The 26,841-nt window shown below is 35.9% G+C and overlaps 1 protein-coding gene and 1 long non-coding RNA gene across 6 annotated transcripts in view; one reads left to right on the forward strand and one right to left on the reverse strand.

Annotated features, from left to right (window-relative positions):
* Positions 1–26,841, forward strand: part of LOC140636895 (cysteine-rich secretory protein 2-like) — a 67,178-nt gene that overhangs the window by 24,784 nt on the left and 15,553 nt on the right. For 2 of the 3 annotated variants that reach the window (XM_072832699.1, XM_072832700.1), the window contains exons 2-3: positions 16,936–16,972; positions 24,797–24,867. In XM_072832699.1, the coding sequence (XP_072688800.1) occupies positions 16,936–16,972; positions 24,797–24,867 (108 nt within the window). Of the gene's footprint in view, positions 1–16,530; positions 16,562–16,935; positions 16,973–24,796; positions 24,868–26,841 lie in introns of those variants that run through there. The other variant, XM_072832701.1, reaches the window with a different exon arrangement.
* LOC140636897 (uncharacterized) overlaps positions 23,271–26,841 on the reverse strand; it is a 32,417-nt gene continuing 28,846 nt past the window's right edge. The window contains exons 2-3 of one of the 3 annotated variants that reach the window (XR_012034151.1): positions 24,539–24,910; positions 23,271–23,518 (exon numbers count right to left, since the gene is read on the reverse strand). This is a non-coding gene — a long non-coding RNA (uncharacterized lncRNA). The remainder of the gene's footprint in view (positions 23,519–24,538; positions 24,911–26,841) is intronic. The other 2 variants (XR_012034150.1, XR_012034149.1) reach the window with 2 other exon arrangements.

Below are 26,841 nucleotides of genomic sequence, written 5' to 3' on the forward strand. Positions count from 1 at the left end.
GTTCTCAGAAGCTTGGGGTTAAAAATATTTATATCAAACAGACTCGAGGCTTCAGATGCATGCTGTTAGAACAAAGTTCTCAATGTGTGCCTCCCAGCCAGCGACAGCAACATCCAGAAACTTGTTAGAAATGCACATTACTGGTGCATCTACAAGACCTACTGCATCACAAGCCCTGGAGGTGGAATCCAGCAATCTGTTTTAACAAGTTCTTCAATATTTCTCGTGCAGTAAAAATGTGAGAACCACTGGTATAGAACAAAGATCACTGTAAAAAGAAACAGGAATTGTTCTATCAATAACCATGTCACTATCTAGCTTTTAACTGTGGCAAATCATTTCACTTCTCTGGACTTTTTATTTGAAAAATGATATATTATCTGTATATAATCTGAGATAATTTCTAGTTCCCAAATTACATGTCTCTGAAACCGTGATTGGTATACTTGAGATTATTGGCTACAGTTTTTATCTAAGACCCTGCCAAGAAGGGAAAAATGGCCCACGGAGCTAATAAGACATATAACACAGAGGTCTAAACTGAAAGAAAAACAAAACAAAACCAAAAAACAAGAACACCAGAACTTTGGCTCTTTGACTATACATTCCTTTTGCAATTTGACTCTTACTTCCTATATATGAAAGGAGATTTCTCCAAAACTACGATGTCTGAGAACTTAATTCTGTTCCCTAGTGATGAAACAGACCACTACTGAAGTTTTGACATACACAGTCTTTTTTCTTTTGACTTTGTCTTTTACATGATACCTTGAATGTATATAGTACAACTTCCATTAAGCTGTAGCCAAGGGAAGAGTGAGGACTACTATGGTTTAGTAGAGAGCTGCTTAAGTAATATCTTGCAGTACATTATTCTCTTTTTATCTGGCTTTGTATGTATTCCAAATAATTATTTGAAGAGGAGACTATATCTTATGCATTTGGGCATCTGCAACACATAAAACCTTATCTGACCCACTGTAGGAGCTCAACAAGTTTTTATTAAATGAATCAACTAATTAAGTGACAAATTATAACTGCCTTTCCTTTTCACATGGGTTAGTAATAGATTCAATTTACTGAGAACTTACTCTAACCCCTGGACTAAGCACTTTGCCAATGGTAAATCATTTAATACTCAGAACTATACTACAAAGTAAATTATCCCATTTTACAAATTAAAAAATGTAAAGTAGAGAAAGAAAATGTTAAGTAGAGGAAGAATGAGCATCTTGTCTAGAGTTGAGTACTGGAGACTCTTTATAGTCTGTTCTCTAACCACTGGGGAACACCATCCCATAGGCTCTTTTTTTAATGTATTTATCTAATTTAAATATATATATGTTTATTTATTTATTTATTTATTTGAGGGGGGAGGGACAGAGGGTGAGAAAGAATCCTGAAGCAGACTCCCCATTCAGCATGAAGCCTGCCCTTTGGCTCGGTCTCAGAACATTGAGATCATGATGTAACCTGAAATCAAGAGATGCTCAACCATCTGAGTCCCCCAGGAGCCCCTCATGGAATTTTTTTTTAAATTCAGACAGGCTGAAACCATGATCCAGAAAGCACTTCAGAGAAATCACGAGAGAAAAAATTAAGAATCTATATTCTCAAAACTTCTTGAAATGTAACACTGTGTGTCAATTACACTTCAATAAAAAAACATAATAAAGAAGCCATGTTCTTAGATATATATGCATATATATGTATATATATAGTTTACTGATATTTTGCTATTAGCTTTAATAATAAGTGGTCATTTTTTCTTTTTTATTATTTAAATTTAATTAATTAACATATAGTGTATTATTAGTTTCAGAGGTAGAGTTCAGTGATTCATCAGTCTTATGTAATACCCAGTGCTCATTACATCATGTATTGTCTTTAAGGCCTGTCACCCAGATACCCCGTCTCCTCACCCTCCTCCCCTCTAGCAACCCTGTTTGTTTCCTAGGTTAAAAGTCTCTTGTAGTTTGTTTTCCTTTCTGATATCATCTTGTTTTATTTTTCCTCCTTTTCTCTCTGATCCTGTTTTATTTCTTAAATTCCACATATGAGTGAGATCATATGATAATTTTCTTCAACTGACTTAGTTCACTTAGCATAATACCCTCTAGTTCCATCCACATTGTTACAAATGGCAAGATTCCATTTTTCTAATGGTTGAATAGTGTTCTACTGTATATACATACCACCTATTCTTGATCCATTCATCTCAGTGGACATCTGGGCTCTTTCCATAGTTTGGTTATGGTAGGCATTGCTGCTATAAACATTGGGGTGCAGGTGCCCCTTGGGATCACTACATTTGTATCTTTGGAATAAATACCCGTTAGCGCAATTGCTGGGTCATAGGGTAGCTCTATTTTCAACTTTTTGAGGACCCCCATACTGTTTTCCACAGTGGCTGCACCAGGTTGCATTCCCACCAACCACGTAAGAGGGTTGCTCTTTTTCCATATCCTCACCAACATCCGTCATTTCCTGATTTGTTAATTTTAGCCATTCTGACTGGTATGGGGTGGTATCTCATTGTGGTTTTGATTTGTGTTTCTCTGGTGCTGGGTGATGCTGAACATTTTTTCATGTGTCTGTTGGCCATTTGTATGTCTTCTGTGGAGAAATATCTGTTCTACCCATTTCTTGATTGGATTATTTGTTCCTAGGGTGTTGAGTTCGATAAGTTCTTTATAGATTTTCTAGCCCTTTACCTGATTAGACATTTGCAAATATCTTCTCCCATTCTGTCAGTTATCTTTTGGTTTTCCTATTTCCTTTGCTGTGCAAAAGCTTTTTATCTTGATGAAACCCCAATATTTCATTTTTGCCTTTGTTTCCCTTGCCTTTGGAGACATGTCTAGCAAGAAGTTGCTATGACCAAGGTCACAGAGGTTGCTGCCTGTGTTAAAATGTCTATGCTAGAGCAATCTATATATTCAATGCAATCACTATCAAAATATCACCAACTTTTTTCACAGAACAGGAACAAATAATCCTAAAACCTGTATAGAACCAGAAAATAACCTAAATAGCTGAAGGAATATTTAAAAAGAAGACCAAAGCTGGTGGCATCATAATTCCAGACTTCAAGCTATATTACAAAGCTATAATCATCAAGGCAGTATGGTACTGGCCCAAAAACAGACAAATTGATCAATGGAACAGAGTAGAGAATGCAGAAATGGATCCTCAACTCTATGGTCAACAGACCTTTGACAAAGCAGAAAAGAATATCCCATGGAAAAAAGACAGTCTCTTTAACAAAATAATGTTGGAAAAATTGGACAGCCAAATCCAGAAGAATGAAACTGACCATTTCCTCACACCCTACACAAAAATAGACTCAAAATGGATGAAAGACCTAAATGTGAGACAGGAATCCATCAAAATCCTGGAGAAGAACACAGGCAGCAACCTCAATAGCTGATAATTTTTATTTATATGGCTCAACTGAAATAAAGGTTTTCACTGCAAAGCTCAGTAGTCCCCTGAAACTCACATCATAGCACAGAGTTATTTTAGTAATGTGTTTATAAATAATGCTGAGTTTACTTATAAGAAAGTCTTTTTTACTTCTTCAGTTTGCCAGTCTTTCTCTTTCCATAAAATCTCAAATTCATTAAGGTTATTCACCTCTTTCTTTGATCATATAATGATATATCAGATTCCTCATTAACTATCCTAACTTTATTTTTTCTGATGTCCATCTATATATCTGTTCTTTCATTTCTTATACTTCTTGTACAAAATAGCTCATGACATTCTTGTTCTTTTAACTACAGATATATTCATCAAAAGAGGCTGAGATCATCTGACAATTTCATTAAGTCTTCTGGCATAGTCATGTATCAACATTTTTGTCTTGAAATATGTATAATTTATTATGAATGATTTTGTTTGCCTATTACATTACACATGGGAATTATGAATGACAAGCTTTTAAAAAATTGTGCCTAGACAAATGTTTGGGTTCCTGCCCCATGGATGTATTTAATTGGATCTCAAAAGGGCTCCTGTGCTTTGGAGTAACATCCTCAAAAATACCCAAGTCTCATGGAAGTGTGGGCCCCAGGACTTGTTACTCCCCTATGGGCTGCTCTCCAACCTTCAGCACTATATATGGGGTCTAGGTACCCACTAAAGCAACACAATTGAACCCAGAGGATACCTCAAGCTCTGTGGCAAGACTTTACTTACAGATGGGCTGCCTGGTGAATAGATAGCTCTCACTGGTCAGAGTAGTATTTTTTATATAGGATCAAATGATATTGAGCTAATAGAATGGTGTTTACATGCTGATTTTAGGTGAGATAAATGGTTATAGAAAGGGATCCCACAAGAAGTATTTTCTCAGGGCTTCACATACTCTAGGGAAACCCTGGATATGTTATTCCCTGAATTTCTTTTAGAATAGTAAAGGAGATGTTAAAAAAGATTTTGTTATAAAAGGGAAGCATTGGGAATAAAGTATAAACTTCTAGTTAAAAAATAAATAAGTAATGGAGATGTAATGTACAAAACCCAACCAAACAAACAAAATGGAAGCATTGCATTCAATAGAGTTGAGAACCATTGTATCAGACTGTGCATTACTGAAATTTCTGTAGGAAGGCTTTGCTTCTTATTTTTGCTTCTGATTTCAGGGAAGTCAGAGTATGAGAGAGAAGTTTCTGAGTATAAAGTCACTGAGAACATAACCACTGCTCTTCCTTCCATACCAGGAATCTGCACAATTCCCTTGCAAATATAGCCAAGTCCTGGAAATGGGCCAAGAGTTCTCTCTATTAAGTACAGCACTGGCAACTGCCAGTAGACTCTATTCTCCTGGTTGGGGACCTCAATATTCAAAATGCAATTACATATAAGTGAAATCCATGAGCAAGATCTGCTTTGGAGCAATGTGAAGAGAGAAAAGCTAACAAAATGCTAGTAAAACAAATTATGAAGAGCTACAAAACCCACACTGTATGAATAGTTCCAAGTGCAGAAAATTTCTTGTCTCTGTGTTTACTGCAAAGGGATATGAAAGATCGTGTGTTTGCTAATGCTAAGGGCTTGGGTTAGAAATCATTCGATAATTAACATCCTTTTTTTTAGTGTCCTTTCAATCATTGAAATATTTGACTTTACTTAAGTTCTAGTATTTCACAGTGAGTCCTTATTTTTTTGTAATTTATTGTTGCAAAACAAATCCAGTTACATCCATTCTAGCACTTCCTGTGCTAGCTGGAACCTCAGAAGAAAAGTGCCAAGGATTAAGCCACATTTAACCAAAGGTCTGAAGATTAAAAATAAAGAATTCTCTTTTCATGCAATTAATGATGGAAATCCTGAAAAATTACTCTCAGATAAAACAGTCACATATTTTGTACCTTCAGTGTTTTCTCAAAAGGAGTCTTTATTAAACATATAGAATTATATTCATAACAATGGTGACAATAATCATAATAGAAGTTTTCATGTCTTAAGCAATGTTCTGAAAAAGCTTTACGGGTATAGACTAGTTTAATTCTCACAATTACCCCCATGAAATATATACATAATTAACCCCAGTTGTAGAAAGAAAACTAACACATATAGTTACCAGTTGGTGATTGAACTAAGAAGAGGCTACAGTCAGAGGGCTGAACAGCAGGTGTTCTGCAGCAGGAAAGATACTTGAATATCCATGAAAGTGTGCAATTTGTGATGATTGCCCGTTCACCTAATGCTGATATCTCACCTAGAAATCTCACAATTTAAGTCAGGGGACTCCAACATAATCACAGAAGACAAAGCATTAAATTTGGTGATAAGAGTATAGTTTAACTTTCAACTTCTCCTATTTATTACTATATGTTCTTGAGATTTTATGTAACTCAAGACAGAGTGAAATTTAGAAAACTGGAGAATAGCATGTGGTAATTATATCTAAAAATTTGTCCAGCAGACAGAAGAGAAGTATCTTTACCCCAGGTAAGAAGGAAATTTGCCAAGGACAGTATCACTTGAGTAAATAACATAATCTAACACCATGCAAAGGGATTAGCATTAATTCTTCATATGAATAAGCCTGTAATTATAATGTTTTCTATTCTCACTCGAGGATCCCACTGTTCTAAAAACTTTTGCTTAAGATTAAAATGAAATTAAAAAAAAGATTAAAATGAAATAAACATAAGTCATTACAATTTTGTATAACTTGGAAGAAATCATAAAATCTTAAGCTAGAATTTATTTAACCAGATCAAGGCTGGATTGCTATCACTCTGAGTATTCTAGAGACAACTATTAACCTTAGAAAGGTAGAAATAATAACACAGACAACTGCAATTACTCTGTAAGCTTCATATTAAAGGCAGATAAGATGTTTTCCTGAATGAGAGGCAAGAACTATGGTTTCACAGTCGTAAGAATTGGATTCTATTTAGTCATAGATGATCTTTAAACACCAGTGAATTATTAAAACTACCATTAAAAGGTCACATGACAAAAAGCAAGGAACTGTGCCAGGTGTAGCAAATCCACATAAATTACTAAATGGATTTCTTTATTCCTTGAGCCTTAATTTAGGGGGATTAACATTTGACAAAGAACCATTTGCTTAAGGAACAATGAACCAGCAGGCCTAAGCACCATCAGTTGACCTTTGAGTGAACATAATAAGCTCAGGGAAAGTACATGCAAAGAAAGATTAGTTAATGCTTAACACGGATTTACTTCCTTCTGGGACACAGATGATGACTTTGTATGGAGCTGGAACCAAGCCGCAGGGAAGAACAAACTTCCAATTGTTACAAACCCAAGTCTATTGTGAAAAGATAAAGCTTTGGATTTACTGGTTCCAGGAGTGTGGCTCTAAACATCTCAAACTGACGTACAATGTTTCGGGGTAATTCTCTTCTTTCTCTGTCATTTGCTTACTAACCCAGTGTTGCCATTCTCCACTCACCTAAGTCCTCATTTCTCTTCCTGTGCATTGTTTTTGTTGTTGGCTTTTTTGGGAATGTGAATCACTCTTATCTCCTATCCAGCATGTCCCTTACTCCTGCAAAGTTCAGCTCAAAATGCATCACATTCATGTCAACCTCACTAATTTTAAACAACTTTTAAAATTTATGTTTTCTTTCCAATAAGCATTCTTTATTTATTAATTCTTTATTTGTTATATGTCAATATATTTTGACATATACTATGTACAGGAAAAGTGCTAAGAATTGGGTATAAATATATTTGAAAATCCAAGGATCAAGAATATTACTGTTTAGAAGGGAAATGAACATGTATATAAAGCCACATTTAAAAATTATTGGTTAAAGATAATAAGATGTGAGCTTAAGGAACATATTCAAATATGCCTATAGGACCTAAGGGAAAAAAAAAAACAATTAAGCTGGGATACAAACAATAAGTAAGAATTTGGAAGGAAGGAAAGTAAGGAAAGAGAGTGGTCCAGAAGGCAGGTGCCCAAGTAGATGGGAGAAGATGTCGTTTTTCAGAGCAGTGAAACAGAGTGGGAGAAGCTGGGCCATGCACATGAAGTATGAAGAGGCCAAATCATGAAGAATTGTATACCATGAAAAGGAAGTTATTTTAAGTGTACCACACAGGCACTGACCTATTAGAGCTCTCTGAAGGCATAAGAGGAGAGTTAGGTCCAAGAGGGCATTTCTATGCCAGGCTTAACCTTGTCTATCACCAGATTGTGTGAATGTCCATGTGGGCTCTGAAGGCAGAGGCTAAGGAAGTTCTGCAGTAGGGCAAGGAGCACTTAAAAGGGTAACAGCAGTGGCAATTCACCAACTGGTATGTTTAAGTACTGTTTTACAATGGCTAAACAAGTGTTCTTTTTATGCCTATGTTATTTCTTGTTCATATCAATATTATTATGGCATGTATTTTACTGCTTATTCTGTTTATTATTATAGTTTAAATCATATAGAAACATCAACAAATTTCAAGCATGATAACAAAATGACAATTTATGCATCATTACTGTGGCATCAGATGGGAAGAAAGAATGGAAGAAGACAAACATGGAGAGCAAGAGCCATTACAAGGCCACTACCATGATCTAGAAGCTAAATGATGAAGGCTTAATCTAGGACAGAGATGCTGGAATATAGTAGATGAGCTGGGAGTAGCAATAACTTGGAGGGATAATCTGCTATTCTAATTGAATATGAACTGGGATAATATGGAGCCAACAGTCTAGGATACATTTCAAAACTTTCAGTCTGGCCTGGATTTTATATTCAAAACATGTGCTTTTGTACTCAACTGTTACTAGAACAGTAATGCTTCTTGGTCTAGGAAGTCCCTGATAAACATAGGTTAACCTTAACAATGACTTTAATAGTGTCCTCTGTCACCTTCAAAGTATCACGAACTAGATGGTCATTCTAACCAGCTTTAGAAAACTTTTTAAGTGACTCCCCATATGTATGGCTTTTTAAAAAGATCTTGTTTATTTATTTGAGAGAGAGACAGATAGCGAGGGAGAAGCAGAGCTGGAAGGAGGGGCAGAGAGAGAAGCAGGCTCCCTGCTCAGCAGGCTCCCTGAGCAAGGAGCTGATGTGGGGCTCGATCACAGGATCCTGGCATCATGACCTGAGCCTAAGGCAGAGGCTTAAGCAACTGAGGCACCCAGGTGCCCTGCTCATATGTATGGCTTTTAAAAGAGTTCCCAAAATATAAGGGAAGGAAGAAGAAATGTGTGGGAAATATCAGAAAGGGAGACAGAACATAAAGACTCCTAACTCTAGGAAACGAACTAGGGGGGGTGGAAGGGGAGGAGGGCGGGGGGTGGGGGTGACTGGGTGACGGGCACTGAGGGGGACACTTGACGGGATGAGCACTGGGTGTTATTCTGTATGTTGGTAAATTGAACACCAATAAAAAATTATTTTATTAAAAAAATAATAATAAAATAAAATAAAATAAAATAAAATAAAATAAAATAAAATAGTTCCCAAAATATGAGTCACTTAGGAAGCCTATCAAAAATGCTGAAATCTGAGCTCCACTTTCACAGATTCTGATTCTGTATATTAAGGATGAAATCAAGCAAAGCAAAACATAAAACAATACATAAATTCATAAGCTTTAAAAAACTCAAATGCCTTTGTTAGTTTTGATTATATCATTAGGAATACTATATGAATATGTCCAAATGAATCATCTACTATCTCTTCTCTTTCACCTCACAGAAGACAATAAATTATACATACAATAAGTGCTCACTAAGTTATATGTTGCCTTTATTGCCTAAGTATAAGTGTGTATATTGAGCAAAATAACCTAGGATTGAATAAGGAGTGTCCCTGGGGAAATGACTATAACCTGACCAATTGTATCATGCCACATAGAAAATCTCAAGGACGTTCTAATCATTCTCTTCTTGCAGCTTGGGAAGATAGTGAGGCCAACAGAAAGAATAACAACAAGATGGAGTAGGAGAAATTCTAGGAGTTGAAGAGACAACATGTGAATTGCAGACAATTCCACATGCACATTTTTTTTTCAGTTGACTTAGAGAAACTGGCCAGAAAACAAACTCCCTGTGGGAAATGATTTTGAAATTATTTTCATGTAATTGTCATAGAAATCCACATGGTTATGATTGTTCATTATTTTACACCACCACCTGTGCTTACTAAAGGGCCTGGGATCATTGGACAGAACACAAGATGTCAGGTCACACACACCCATTCTGAACATGACTACTCTTCTTCAGGAAACATGATGAAGTGACACACATCAGAGCCAAAGGACCAGACAGGGAAAAAGCAGAACACGGACTCCTTGACTGAAATCATGGAGGAGGTTCTTATGGCACTGAGACAGTCTTGGAGTTTTCAGTAATGTCCCAGAGGCCCCTGAGAACTATTACCAAATGAAGTCTAATGTTCTCTATCCTAACCTAGCATTCCACATAGAGTGACTTGGATTTAACTGCATCTAAGAAAGATAAGATGAAAATAATGTGGGGCCTTTCAGGCAGAAGTAGCTGAAAAAGCAAATGCTGTCATGTTAGGATTGCATGCATTTAAATATATATAAAAGAATCACCTTGCAGACATAAGATTACTCTCTGTAGGGTTTGCCTTTCTCCTTTTAGGGACAAATTAATTATCTGTAATTTTTACTCTGATGGAATAGTTTCTTATTGTATAACACTGCCCAGTGGCACCTAGCTTTTCTGATTTGAAATTATAATTTTATGAAATATCTCCTCTGACATATCTTTTTTCTTAGTGTGATAACCTGTGAAATTGGGAATACTATTCCTAAGTAAGTGACTTAACTAGTCAAAATTTAAATACAAAAAAGAATCATGGTTTTAAATCCAAAAATTATGACCCGATCACCCCTCAATGCATCTTTGCCATCCATGCTCCACTAGTCTGCCCTCAATAGGATGATGGACAGTTGTGCTCTCTCTTAAGGGAATTTCAAACATAAGAGATGTCAAGCATCAATAGGTTAATGTACAGAGGCCCACTTGGCTTTTCTGAGCACTTCTGAAACCTCAAAATACAAAGAGTTTATCATGGAACTAGGAATGTATAATCATGAAAGTCTTTGTAAGTTGTTTGATTGCTATGACCTCTGAATTTTTATGAAGAGAGGTATGCAGTCAGCAAAGGGGAGCCCACAGATGTTAGTGAAGAGGGTAGAGGATGAACAAACTATTTTCCTTTCTCTTCTCACTATCTTCCTATATACTAGCAAAACCTTCCCTGGTATTGAGTTTATTTATCTTCCTCAACATCTCCTAAGACAAAGGAAAGAGTCACTATGATGATTATTTGCAATGTGTCTTTATTGATGAGATAATGCTAATTTTAAAATGAACTTCAACTTTAAACTTGAGGGTTGGTGGCTCTCAATTTCTTAGCAAGGACACAGAGATGATCATTTGTTTTCCTAATGTCATCCTGATGTTCCCCAACATAATTGGGCCTTAAATACTCGAACTTCTGATTAAATGATACTGATGATTCTTTCCTATGACATCTACAAGAAGAAATTGATCTTATAAATACCCTTGAATTAACCATTCAATCAAACAAAATGCATTTAATAGAAATATTTTATGTGTTTAGCAAAGAGCAGGCTTGGGAGAAGATAATAAAAATGTTCATTTTAAAGTATCAGTATGCCACGTATCATCTTAAAAGTTTTATGTACAATAAACTTTTTAATCATCAAAGCAAACCTAGCCTACAAAAGTCTACATTTTACAGAAGAGACAAACTAAGGCTTGGAAAGTTATTTCCTAAAGTTGATGGTTTCCAAATTATGCTATTAGCCAGTAAGCTATGGGTAGTTGGTAACTGGGAAGTGAAAGTGATAGAAAGTTGGGCCAGGAGAGGTCAACTTTCAGACAGAGATCTTGTTCACCTTTTGCAGTAACTAGTTCCTTTCGAGTGGTCAGCACAGAAGTGACAACAAGGCAGCATACAGTAGTTACTATGTCTAAGATGAGAGGAGGGCTGGTCAGGAAGGAGGGAAGCTGTGCTTTATTTATTTATCTGAGTATTTTAAAAATATTTTATTATTTATTTGAGACAGAGAGTGCATGCCTGTGCACATGGGAGGAGGGGCACAGAGGGAGAAGTAGGCTCCCTGCTGAGCAGGGAGCTGGACAGGTGACAGGCAGGGCTCAATCCTGGGACTCCAGGATCATGACCTGAGCCTAAGGCAGACGTTTAACCCACTGAGTCACCTAGGAGCCCCTGTGCTTTATTTATTTTATGTTATAGACAATCTGGTTAAAGTATACTGGTTAAAACCCAAGAACAGACGATTAATTTTAAGGAATAAGAAATGTAACATTCTCTAAGCAGGATGTAGTGTTTAATAGCAATGATCACTGAGATGCTCAATCAAAAGTTCCATTAAAATTGTTGGAATGGATTTAAAATATAGACACAGGAGCAAGTGACTTGCTCTTTTAACATAAAGTTTGATATGCAAATAAGAATAAAATGAAAGGATCTCACTGATATAGTTGGGAGGGATGGGTCATAAAGGACCAACAATGACAATGGTGGATATTAGTACAGAAAAAGACAAACTAATTATGGCAGGTGAAGGAAAAGAGGTGATTGCAAACAACCATTTTGGAAGATTGAGGTCAAACTGTAAATCCAGTATGTGTACGGTATTTTGTGACCAAGATAGCCACATTTAAAAAAACGTTTGTTTAACTTAATAATAGGGGTGCTAATATTTAATAAGCAATAAGCCTTATATATCATGGTGCACCTATGATCATATAACCATTACAATGAATATAAAGTTAGAGGAAATCTATTAAGTATTAATTATGAACCAAAAATATTTTCCCTTTTTTTAAAAGATCATATTTATTTATTCATGAGAGAGAGAGAGAGAGAGAGAAAAGGAGGCAGAGACAGGGAGAAGCAGGGTCCCCGTGGAGCAGGGAGCCTGATGCCAGCCTCCATCCCAAGATCCTGGGATCATGACCTGAGCCAAAGGCAGCCATTTAACCAACTAAGCCGCCCAGATGTCCCTATATTTTCCATTCTTATGCCATTTTCTATCCAATTCTTATGGTAATTTCCCACATAACTACCTATACCTTCGTAAATCAAACCATCTCTCAGAAACTTCAAGTACAATTCCATGGCTTACAAGAGTTAGGGACAAGTTTCTCCAAACACAGAAAGAAAAAAGCAGATAATGGGAGGGAACTAACACTAGAAATTCTTACTACATGGCAGGCAACTTACATACAGTATCACATTTTCTCACAATTAAATAAAATAATAATACTATTTCCATTTTGGGATGTGAAAAATAACTTCTCAGTACACATTGGTATAGAAATGTAATTCCTGTCCATCAGATCACAAATCCCAAGCTCTTAACAATATTTACACCATGAATTAAGTACAGAGGAGAATGGGCTCTGAGTGCTTCTAGATCTGGTCTTGCCCAGGAAACACATTGTCTCATAAAAAAATGGCTGCACAGATGTTTCCAAAGTGATTTTATCCAAGTGGCTGCTTTAGCTTATTGAGAACTCTCACCTCACTTCACATTTATGTAAAATAAAATATATTTTAGGAACTAACTGGACACATGGCAGCCTAATGGTTAGCAGGGGTTTTTTTTTATTGTTTTTTATGGTACAATCTATCTTGAGTTCTTTTGTTTTTAAGATTTTATTTATTTATTCATGAGAGACATAGAGAGAGGCAGAGACACAAGCAGAGGGAGGAGCAGGCTCCCTGCAGGGAGCCTGACGTGGGACTTGATCCCAGGACCCCGGGATCATGACCTGAGCCAAAGGCAGATGCTCAACCACTGAGCCACCCAGGCACCCCCTCTATCTCGATAGCAGAGTAATATCTAATTACTTAACTTATTAATAAACTGTAATTAAATTATACATCTGCTGAGCAGGCACTCGTCAGTTCTAGTACTTTACCATGAAACTCATAAAGCTAGCACACACATGAAAATGAATAGAAATTACTGAATTCCTCACCCCATTGTGCCATCTACATGTTAACATGAGCACCCAGAAAGGTCTGCCAGTGCTAGGCATGTGTTATATGATTTATTAATTTATACTCCCTCATTTATAAAATTAGTATAAATACTCCTCAGTATTTGGAATCATTACAGTTTGAAAGTAGAAAAAAACAGAAATTTTATTAGTCCAACTCTCTTCATTTTTGAGATATGGAAAAAAGCCCAGAACAATTAAATAGATCCCTCCATAGATTAACCGAACCAAATGATGATAATTTAGTATGTAATGTAGATGACTGTTATATACTGAATTTTATACAACCAGAAAATAAAAGTTAATATCATAAGAACTTGGAACTTAAAAATACTAATCAGTTATGGGGTCTTTTTTCATTATGTTATTAAGGTACTATATACTTCCATTTACAAGGATAAAAGACTAAAATATTCTCCAAAATAATAAAGTCCAACAGATTACTGTCAAATCTTTTAGATCTCTGTAGTTCACAAGCTCACCTTTACTCTTACAGGAATAATCAATAGCTAAATCAGGAATAGCAATTCTATGTTTTAAAGCCACACGCACAATTTGAACAGTCTTGAGAAAACATTTTGTACACAGCAAGTGCATCTTTCCCATCATGAGGAGGATTCCATGGGAAAGGGACGACTCTGGGCTTAACAGTAGCACAGATGTGCTGGCAGAAATAATTGACTCTTTATTTGTTTGTGAGCTTCCTCTTTCCCCCCCAGGCTTGTTGATCACGTGTGGACCTGGGCCAGGTGTGGCCAGGAGCAGCGTTAGCAAAGCATTTTTCAATCCATCATCCTGGGAAAGTAGAGAGTGCCACCCTCAAAAGGGCCCTGCTGCCAACACTCAGGATCCCAGTGGCCTGGCTTAATCACATTGAGTTGCCTCTTGAAATGTCTGGTTTCTGTGAAAGGGGACCTAACACACTTATTTATTACTCTTGCCCAAGTTCTAGGTACCTTCTAAAACACAAGGAGAACAGTTTCAAAAGTTTAGATTTCAGATGTTTCTCCTTTTTTAAGATTTTATTTGTTTACTCATGAGAGACACACAGAGAGAGGCAGAGACATAGGCAGAAGGAGAAGCAGGCTCCCTGCAGGGAGCCTGATGCGGGACTCCATCCCAGGACCCTAGGATGCTCCACCAGGCATGATGCTCAACCACTGTGCTACCCAGGTGCCCCAGATTTCAAATTTTTCTATAGAAAAGGGGTCAATCCTGCGAAGTATACAAAAACACAACTCTCCCCAGAGCCAAGCAGACAGAAAGTATTTACTCTACTTGAATCTTTCATTAAAGAAGGACCAATTATGGAGAAAAGAAACCTATGAAAAAATATAGATGATAGATTCTCAAGGCACAGGTCATGACATGCCAACCCTGGAAGAGAAGGAAACACAGTCAGTGACATGCTTCGACCATGTGCCACCTTGAATCAATCCCATGTTTTTAACATTCCAGTAACTCTCAACCTCGTTTTACCCGAATCTAAAACATACAACTTACTTATAGTACAGAGGTTATATAACAAGCAACAAGGTGTAGCAAACATCCATGGTGATGGTTTATCTCAAATTACTCTGTGAGTCTTGAGAGTGAACAAACTTTAGACCCAAACAGCAAACTTGTTCTTTGGTCCCATTAACTGCACATAATAGTGAAGCTACCAGCTCCCTTCAGGAATACAGCAGAAAAAGAAGGATTTTTTCAAAAGCCATATTGCTGAATGGTGCTGCACCACTGGGCAGATGTGGTCCAGGCACTGAGGAACACTGGTGTACACATCTGGTCCAGAAGCCCTGCCTTACCATTGATCGTCTGAACTAGAATACAGGAACTGAGCCATTGCTCAAGACATGCTGGCTGATAATCCTTCTGGTAGGCCCCTCACATCATCACACACTTTGTCAGGACTCAATATTATTTGCTAAGAAGAAATCCAGAACTGGAAAATCAGGAAATCAAGAACGAGGTTTTAAAATTGAGTTTGGGGTCAAATTCTCCTAAGGATATGCAAAGAAGTGGGAACACCCACATCGCATCTACATGTAACACACATACTTAAAACAAAATTCATTGTTTAGAAGCAGCAAGTTTATCCAATTAGAATCCGAATGCATTGCATTATCCATTTTATTTTTTTAGAAAGACTTTTTTTAAAGATTTATTTATTATTTATTTATTTATTTATTTATTTATTTATTTATTTATGAGAGACACACAGAGAGAGGCAGAGACATAGGGGAGTCCTATGTGGGACTCAATCCCAGGATTCCAGGTTCATGCCCTGAGTTGAAGGCAGACATTCAACCATTGAGCCACCCAGACATCCCGCATTATCCATTCTAAAGGCCTAAATATTTTCACACAAAGGAGATACAATCTCTCTGCCTTACAATTTTTCAAATCAGAAAACTACAAACTAGATGTGAAAAGTCAGTTTGAGGTACACAGCTTCATGTTGCAGGACCAAACCTGAAGGGAGACCAAAGTAGGTATGATTTGCTTTAGAACACAGTAAAGAGTGGAGGGTGGAGGGTGCATCTCACACAGGGTGAGGGTGTGAGATGGAGGGTGTGAGGTGCACCGTCACACAGGGTGAGTGAGATGCACCCTCCACCTCTGCCAGCATTCCTTAGATCAAGGTTTCTAGGTCATTCTTTCCATTAGAGAATGGACCAAGTTCCAACATATACAAATAAATTTAAAAGTCTAAAAACAATTACAGTAAATTCAACATTAATTTCAGACATCCTGTACAAATTGAGTCCTGCTATAATACACTAAAGAATTATCCCCACAGCCCTCACATTGAACCAAAATTAGTTTTACTTGCAGAAATGCACACATAAGTACAAGTATCTACATTTAGTTTATATGTGGTTTCCCACAGTACCGGACACATCAGAGCTCCCAGTAAGTAAATGTGTCAACTTGTGGACTCATCTTGCATCCTGGGAAATATCCAGAAGAAAGGCATTTGCTTTAAATGAGGAAACATCTTTCCTAAACTCCATAGGAGAAAAAGCTCTGCACAAGGTCTGCAACCTGCTTATTCTTGACATAGGAAATATTAAATACCCTCTACCCAAGGTCTATAGAGAATTCAATTCTAGATGCCAAAGGGGCACTTGAGAATAAATACACAGCAAAGGTGACATCTAAGGAAATCACTTGAGCTGAAGAAAAGCCATCCAAAAAAAAAAATTTTTTTTTAAAGCCATGCGGAGAATCACAAGATATTGCCAAAACTGCGGTTATACAACAAGCAATGAGACTATTGGAGTGACAAATCCTGTTTCAGACCTGTTGACTTAGATTTACTTGCACAACCATACTGGCCAAAAACAGGAAATAAGTGTAATGTACATATATTGCTCTAACCTTCTTTCTCTCCACCGTCCTTCCCACAGATAAAGCAGATGCTTCACCTGTCTCTGAGAATCAACAGTAAGTAATGTGTTTGTTTTAAGATGAACTATTTATTATGCAAATATATTTGTGTTTTTCAGTAGTAAACGGTATGTTGTAAAAGAGTATGATTTTCAAAACGTTGTTAATAACTTTTATTGAGAGTAATGAGCTTAACTTTCGTACTCTTTTTAAACTAAGAAAGTAACATGTAGCTCTACTATTCCAAACACAGCAAATTTAATATTCAAATTAAATTTTACTTTTCATTCTAAAATAAGTAATATAATTTCCATATCTATGATTTTGGAAACAATTACACAAGATCTTCCTTTAATAGAAAAATGAAAAACTAAGCATATGTGTCATGTATTCCATATTAATAATTTTACTAATATTCACATTTGTGGATATGTGTTGATACAGGCATTATTAAAATAAGGATCAGAAGCTATTTCTAATAATTTTAAATCTATTGAAACAAAACTATAGCACTGACCTACAGGTAAAAAAACTTCATTAGCAATTATCAGCATAACATACAATTTCCCTCATGAAATTCACTCAAATCAAAAAGAAAGCAAAAGACTCAGAAGTTTTCTGATCATAAGTTAATTTACACAAGCAGCTACATTTTTTAAGCCTACATTTACATGAAGATTTGAATATAATATCTGCTGTATTTTATATAAGGAAGCAATTGCCAAAAAGAACTTTTTTTTTTTTTGCAAATAAGAAATGATACCTAATGACAATATGTAAGGAGTTATTTACCCTGCAGAGGGAAGATTTTACTTTCAAAATATTTTGTTAGTGTTCTCCTCTACAGCTAGTTGCTATCCAGGGAGCTTAGGGAGGATTTACACTGCTGCCAGAGAAGATCTGGATTTTTGTCTTTTGCCAGTTAAACCAAAACCTACATCTGCCTATATGACTCACCCTCTAGGAGGAGCATCAAGGGAAATTAAACCAATGAAGATTTGCAAATCCAGGAACCACTCCATAATGTTGAGTGGTAAGATCAGCTGGTGCCCCTGAACTGAGTTCAGATTTGTAAGAGAAAGAGGTAAATTAGGAGGAAGAGTGTCAGACCTCTAAAGTAATGTCTAAATCAGATACTGTTAATAATTCCAGTAATTTCTTTTAATAAATTCAAGTAAGGGCAGTAAATCATACGTGGAAATGGAAAAACAAAAAACAAAAAACCTTGCTTTTGAGAACTGTCAAGGTGGCTCCTATTATTTAGGTATCTTTACAGATTCCCTAGATGAGAAGTCTAGAAGTTTGGCAAACTTTGTTCAGAGTCATGGGCTGCTTTCTATAGTACAGACAAATGGATGAGATGAAAGAAACTGACCAGAAGGAAGATTAAATATGACGTCAAAAGTTTGAAAAGATTGTATCAAATACTTTTCTGTGCTGATTGGTATGTAGACGTGTCCATACCCATAACGCACACATGATACACATTTGTGTTGATGCTTTTATTTTTTATTTTTAGATTTTATTTTTAGATAGATTTTATCTATCTATCATCTATCTATCTATCTATCATCTATCTATCTATCTATCTATCTATCTATCTATCTATCATCTATCATGTGTTTATTTGGAGGGAGGGAGAGCAGAAGGAGGGGCAGAATGAGAGGGACAGACTCTAAAGCAGACTCTGAGCTGAGTACAGAGCCCAATTTGGGGCTGGATCCACCACCCTGAGATCATGACCCCAGCCAATTTAAAAAGTAGAACATTTAATTGACTGAGCCACCCAAAAGCCTCTGTGTTGATTCTTTTAATGGTATTTTTTCTGGTCTAATTGTTTGAAACATTTCCATCCCCTTCTTTCAGGAGTTAGGGCTTTGAGGCCAAACTGTCTGGACTTATCCGCAGGTTCTCCTTCTGCATGCAAACATATGGCATTTTATTATTAAATATCTGATTCTGAGACTGGAAATCTGTAAACTGGGGTATTGAATAATATGTACTCTTTAGAATGTTGGGAGTTTTAATGAGCCCATAAAGAGCGACACAGTCCTTTACACGAAATACAAGATCACCATAGGATAGCATTATTATATAGCTCACTTAGAGGCACAGGGATATGGCTCTGAAAACTTGCATGTAAAGCATTTCATCTATTTATAAATTTAATCTCTATTCATCTTTATGGGTAATGCTTAAGAAGGATCTGGTGTTTATTTTCTCCATATAGCAAAGGAATTTCCCCCAAATCAAATGCTAGACAATCTGCTCTTCCTATAATGCTCTTTTATGCTACCTTGTTTGGTCTGTCTCTTAAATTTTCTATTCACTTTCATTGACCCATTTTTTTCATTCCTAATATAACATCCACATTTTTGTCAACACAAGTTTGAAGTCTATTTTATTAACTAATATGAAAATATACCCCAATTAATCATTCTTATAAAAGGTATATTCAGTTATTCATGGGCCAATCAGAATTTTTATTAGAGTTATAATTTTCACATTAATTTATTTAGGATTGATATCTTTATTATATTAACACATACCATTGCACACACACACACATGCATACATACTAGAGGTTCTAAGAGAATTAATTCTCCTCAGATTTTCTCACTATCTTTTCGCTTCTATCATTTTTCCAGAGTTTATATCAAGGTGCTAATAAAAAACCTGCCTATTTTGACAGCATGACTGGAACAGAAGCCTACAAGCTTACCTTTTAAATGGACACTTTTATGAATTCCCCTCTTAGGAACTAAATAAATTCTCCTTAGTTTAGAATTTGAAAATCCTTACTTCCATAGAATGGATTTTCAGGCAAGGTATGCCTGTATAATTTTTGTAAATATATGTTTTTCATTAATTAAGAAGAAGTGGTATCCTGTCTTTAGAGAAAACAACTCATTTATCTTTTTAAGTGAGTGTTTCAAACTTAGTGGTGGTCCTAAAATAAATGTAAAGAAGCAATAAGATGCTATAACTTAATTGTATATATGTAAATTTATGCTTCAGAAAGGCACAATCTGCGCTGCTATCTATAATCAGTAGTAAATTATCAACACTTAGAATCGTAAATCTTTGAAATCCCTTTGACTTTTCTCTAGTCATACTTATGAGAAATTACTGATCTCTTGAAAAAGGGAAAGTTATGAATGACAGAGGAGAAAATCTTATCAAAGGAGAGACTTGGTGACAGCATGTGGCAAAATAACTCTCTTAAGGGAAATGATTTAGAAGGAATCTAAGGTTTGTTCCTAAGGAAATCGCAGAGGAGATGTATAACGACACACGTTTAGAAATTATCTACATGCAAGTAAGTGACAGGAAGAGGCAGTTACTTTCCTAATTCTTCCTGATGTTTTCTGTGTGACTCTACCAAATGGAAGTGCAAATAAAATATATCCTATCTGCACCTGCTATTTAGGGAGGCCCTGGGGGTGAGACCTGAGGTGGAAATGAATGTATTGGTCTTCCAGTTGATAATAGGTTTTTATCATATTTACTGTATCTGAAATACTTAACTTCCAGAGCTCTGTTTTATGCCAGATTCTTCCCTGTCCTTCTACAAAAGTCCAAGAATATGCCAAAGCAAAAGAAAATAAAAGTTTACATTTTGCACACATGGGAAAGTACAGCCAGTTCACACTGTGGGCACTAGAATGATGGGCTCCCCTAACAAAATGCTAAGATTGAGGGCGGGCAGGAATCCTGTCTCGTTAACTTGACCATTCTCAAAAATATCTAGCATACTATCATGGGTAAAGTATGTAAAACCTGATGGATGTCTATCTATTAAAGGAAATTGATTGCTGCTGACTTGCAAAAAAGGGAGGATCGTTTTTTTCTCTTTTGCTCTTACATTTTCTAGGAGGCCCACTTGAGGCCACAACAGAAGGATGTGCATGCTCAAGGACACTAGTGTATCAGAGTCCCCTGGAGACTTTATAAGCTCCTGTCTTTCTGTCACTGAGCAAATATAGAGTGAGCCATCTTTACACGCAATGCAGTTACAGAAAAAAGTCAAATGCAAAGAAATTAAGGGAAATAAAACCATGAACATGAATCAGAAAAATTTAATAAAATCAGATTTTATTCGGTGGGCTTTGAATGTTCCTACCCAGAGACAAGCCTCTGAGTTTCTTTGGGGAGAGGGACTTAGAAAGCTTCATATTCTTAAGTGATGTATCTAAAATCCAGGTTAAGGACTAACATCATCAGAGGCATAAGGGGCATATGATCAAAGAATAATGAAGTTATTAATGAGAAGCCCATCCTGACTAGAGTTATGGGAGAAAAGATTACCCTAATGAATTCTGTACCAGGTTGGGTTCTTCAGGTCACAAAATCTGAGACACAGAAGTTAAAGAAAACATTTGGGATCAATTCTGTAGGAAGGAAGGGGAGAGAAGCAAAATTACTCCAAGGTAGAAGTGAAGTTGTAATGTAGTCTTATGGGAGGCTTCAGCCAATCAACTGAAGTGCCTGCAAGCTGAGGGATTTCTGCGGGCAACACTCCCTGCTAAGGGCACAGGCATCCCACTTGATAATACAAATAGTCATGTTAATGCTAAGACAGGATGTCTTAATGTATGTTTTTTTTTCTATTTTCAAATTGCTCTAACAGCACTTACCTCATTCACAAGAACTGTATGACGTGATCCTATGTCACTAGTGTAACCTGATAAAGATTTCCAATTTCATATAGCTAGTTAAAGATGAGCTGCGGAAAACAGAATTAAGGACAACACCCAGGCTTCTTAACACCTATAGTGCACTCTTCCTGTTCTCACAGTACCAGGTGTCAATTTTCAATGTTCAGATTTGCCCAATACAGGGCCAGGCATCTCTAAGAAACAAAAATAGCTTTTTTGGACCCTAACTTTATATGTTTGCTTTATACAGAATTAAGTTAATTTTTCTTTCCATATTTTTTCTTTTCTGTCTTCAATTTTTCATTTTATTATCCCATCTCTTCTGCTGTTCTACCTAAACATTACAGTATAAACAAAACCTCTTATTAGTGTTATAAGTAATATTATAATGCTCTAAACAAGTTTAAATTTCCAAAATAGTGTAGAAACATCTGCATAATTTGTATCTTTTGTAGAACCCTTATAGGAAATGTTTCCAATTTTGTGATTTTCATCCCAATTATTTCCCTTCCTATTCTATTTACTAAATGGACAAAAATATCTCATTTAAATGCCAAAAAAGTTCTCCATTATTTCACCAAACCTACATATACACAGGGTATCATATCAATATTTTCAATACCATAAAATATTTGAGCTTTCTAAGTTTGATGAGTTTTATTTTATATTTGAGGAACAACAGAAAAAGATTGACTTTATTGTTCAGATTGCGTTAATTTTTTTCCTAATTTTCTAAAATGTGCTTAGTAATCCACCAGCTGTTTAACAGTCACAAAAAGATTTATAGTAATGCATGCCTTTTTTTGTCAAGGCAGAAAATTCATTAGATGCTTTCATTCTTACCTGGAACTCCATGCCCCAAGAAGAATGATACAGGTTAGTGGGAAATGGATATTGATGTTAAGAGAAATCTTGGGTTCTGGCCTAGCCATACACTACCTAGAAATGATACCATCAGGAAGTCAATTTAATACCTCTGTGCATCTGTTCTTCTTTTATGTGATCAACATAATGTTTAAACTATTAGCTACACCAGGTTGCAAAAGGCAACTAATAGGTTTGACAAAGTCAGAGGCACTTTCCCAAGACTTAATAATCTTTCTGCAAAAAAAGGCTTTTTCTTTTTTCTAAGTACTGTAATTACAGTAATACAGCGTCATTATAGAAAATGCAGAAAAGGATGTCTCACCAGATGAAGATAAACTCATCTCTTGCATTTCCATTTAATCTCGTTTGTTCTTTCCCTGTCTTTTTGTCTGATGGTTAACTTTGTGGGAGAAGGGGATGAGGTCCTTTTTCTGTTACTGTCCTCCAGGAGAACAATAACATAGTATCTCAGATCTCCCTACACATCAAGGTTGTCAATATCACAATGCAATAAAATTTCTTCTGTTACCTTATCTTAAATATGACCGCAAATATATGACATAGTTTTTGTCATCTATAGGTAGCTCTAGAAGATTTCAAATTACTACATTTTATGAACCTTCAGACTCATTAAAAAATAACCTAACCTTCAGGGCAGCCTGGGTGGCTCAGTGGTTTAGTGCCGCTTTCAGCCCAGGGCTTGATCATAGATACCAAGAATCGAGTTCCACGTCAGGCTCCCTGCATGAGCCTGCTTCTCCCTCTGCCTGTGTCTCTGCTTCTCTCTCTACCTCTGCGTCTCTCATGAATAAATAAATAAAATCTTTTAAAAAAAATTTTCTAAAAAATAACCTAACCTTCAAATATCAACTATTGGAATGTGTGTGGCACTGCTTGGGCTACCGTAACAAAATACCACAGACTGGGTGGTGTGAACAACAGAAATTTATTTTTCTCACTGTTCTGAGGGTTCAAAGTCTGAGGCCAAGGTACAGGATAGTCAGTTTCTGGTGAGACTTCTCTTTTTGGCTTGCAGACAGCCACCTTCTCACTGTATTCTCACATGGCATCTTCTTACCTGTATGGAGATGAGAGAGGGAAAGAGAGAGAGAGAGAGGACTCTCTGGTGTCTCTCTTTATATGTATGCTAATCCTATTGGAAAAGGGTTCATTCTTATGACCTCATTTAATCTTAATTACTTCCTTAGAAACCCAAATACAAATACAGCCACACTGGCGACTAGGGCTCCAACATATGAATTCTGGGAGGGCACAAACATTCATCCATAATGGAAGCCAAGGATTTCCCATATACTATTTTGTTAACTTTGAAGCATAAGCATTTTTTTGTTATAACACATTGGAGACATAATTGTTATGTCTAATACACTCTAACAAGAGGATATATTCTAATTTATCTGGACATTTTATCTCCCTATGATTGAGCATATAATAAATTATAATGATTTCCCCTTATAAATATTAATGTAATAAAATTGTATGTCTAAATCTTTTCCAGTTTTTATTTCCTCAGGATTTCAAGGAGTTAAATTAGTGAGGCAACGATGAGAATTTATTAAAAGTATTAATATGGATTGGGTGGGTTAATCTAATCTTGAAAGTGAGAAATCTACCTCCTGTTTTTAGATCCAGAAGGAGAATATTGCCTTTTTAAGGGGGATTTGAGGCATTGTAATAAAAGAAAAGGTTTGAATGGAAATGAATGAGGACATTGGCTGCATAGGTATAGTTGAAAGAGTAGTTGAAAGTATTAAAGAAAAGTACTAACTTCCCAATGGATTTATCTAGAGTTCTAAGAATGACAAGTATCTTATATGAGACAGACTCATAGCAGGAAAGAAATGACAAATGATAACTAATAATTTGAAAAGATCTTAATGACAGTATATTTAAAAGGATTAAGAAGGGTTTAGGGAAACCAGCAAGAACTAATATGGTAATACCCAAGTATTATTAGCATTTGGGAGCTATTACTTCTCCTGAATGGGCAATGTGGAGAAGCCATTTCCAGAACCAGAAACTAGCTACATAGACAAGAGTGTAGAACTAGGGTAAAATTGGGTAGTATATACTTAACATTTATAGGTGTATTTCAAAGGCTTCAATCAAGTACTTCCTTTTGTTCTGTGGATCTCCATTGGAAGGTTGCTTCTGGGTAAATCCATTATCATTCTACTGGCATCGTGTAACAAACCTTTTGTTATATAACTAATAAATTTGGAATAACTGAGATCATTACATTGTTATGTTTTGGTTTTTCTCTCTGTATTCCTCAGAAGTTCATACACTAAACAGTCCAATGCAGATCTTTGTTCCCTTCATTTTGTTTTCCCAGCAATGGCCTTATTCTTGGAGTTGCTGTTCCTGGCTGTTGTGTTGCTTCCATTCTTTCCTGCAAATGGACAGGTATGGTAGAAGCTGAAAATATTTTTAGAACATGTGGAGCAACCTTGGGGAATAGAAAGATATTAGATCAATTTTCAAAAGTGAAAAGGAAGACACAGGTACATCACAAAGTACTCTTTGGTTGCTGAAGTACTTAAAACAAGTCTAAGGCATGGTGACCAATATTATAGCCTCTGGCCACATGAGGGTGTTGAATACTGGAAATATAGATGGTTGGAACTGAGATCTGCATAAATACATAGCAGAATTCAAGAGTTGGTGAAGAAAGAAGGTAAAATATTTCATTAATTTTAGTATTGATTGCATGATGAAAACATATTTTTAATCTGTCAGATAAGTATATTATAAATATCAATTTAATCTGTTTCTTTCTTTTTTTGAAGTGGCCACCCAGAAATTAAAATTACATTTGATGCTATAATTATATTTCTTTTGACAGCAATGCTTTACAGGTTTAAAAGCTAATGAAACTCTTCCTGTTTAAAGATCTTTCGTGATTTCCTTTTATTTAAATCAATATAATCCTCACAGAAAATTAACAATTTATTTATATAATCTCAAATTTATATTACCTCAAATGCTTCACATACATCACCACATTTATTTTCATAGTCATTATGTAAGAATAATTATACCTATTTTTTAAATTAAAAAAAAGAAACTTTAGTAAAGATCTTAAATATTTGGATTTTTCATGTTTTACAATTATTATATAAAGGATAAAATGTTCTAATTATTTCTAATATGCTGTTATGCTGTTTCACTTTAATAATCTTAAGAACAGAATCAGGGATCCCTGGGTGGCTCAGCGGTTTGGCGCCTGCCTTTGGCCCAGGGCGCAATCCTGGAGTCCAGGGATCGAGTCCCACGTCAGGCTCCTGGCATGGAGCCTGCTTCTCCCTCCTCCTGTGTCTCTGCCTCTCTCTCTCTCTGTCTATGATAAATAAATAAATAAATCTTTAAAAAAAAAAAGAACAGAATCAATTAATCCCTTAAAAGTTTGGTGGGTAGGTGCCTATATAAGGTGTCTATCTTCTGATCAGAAAAACTCTGAATGTGAAGTTTGGTCAATGCAGTCTGTTTCTACATTCTTCTTTAACTGAGAAAACAAGATAACTAGCACTCCTCAGCCAGGGATCAGACACTAGTTCAAAACTCATGTGGCATTCAGAAATATAGTCATTATGTTACCATAATTAATTTTCAATCTGCAGATAATTTTTTCATCACCTAGGTCTTCATTCAAAAAGTTTGCTACCTTCTGAATCTCTTTTCTAAAGATTTTTTTTAAAGATTTTATTTATTTGAGAGAGGGCGAGAGACAGAGCGAGTACCAAGACTTTATTTAATAATTTTAGAGCGACAGGGCACATGCAGGAAAGGGCAAAGGGAGAGGGAGAAAGAATTGAAATAAATTCTTTAAGGGTAGATAGATACCTTGTTATATCCATTTTATGCTCAACACTCTTCATATTCCCTGTAACCTAATAAAAGCTTTCTGGAAACTCATTTAAAAACAACAACAAAGACATGTCTTCAGTAGGATTTGTATCCACAAAGCAAGATAGTGTAAGAAGGAGGAAATAATGACTTTTTTCTCAGGGACCAAATTTTTGAAGTGTTTGGAAATGAAATTCTATTAAGCAGATTTTTGAAAGTCAATAGGAAACATCCAAGGATGTTATTTTATGCTTTATTATAAAGCAGAGGTGGGCCACGGCTAATATTTCACAGGCACATCCTTTCTAGCTTAGGATTTAGTAGCTGGGAATGTGCTAAACCTATGAATACAATGAAATTCACTATTGGTCCCTGTCCTTAGGAACATACAAGCAAGTGGGAGAAATAGGCACAAAAATAAATAGTGACAACAACAAACATGGTTAAACCTAAGTTTGCACTATTTGGAGAGCTTTGAGGAAATTCAGTATTGGAGGAAAAACAGAATAACTTACTCCAATGTATCAGGGAAAA

Source organism: Canis lupus, chromosome 7 (genome assembly GCF_048164855.1).
Source record: "Canis lupus baileyi chromosome 7, mCanLup2.hap1, whole genome shotgun sequence".
NCBI classification, from domain to species: Eukaryota; Metazoa; Chordata; class Mammalia; order Carnivora; family Canidae; genus Canis; species Canis lupus.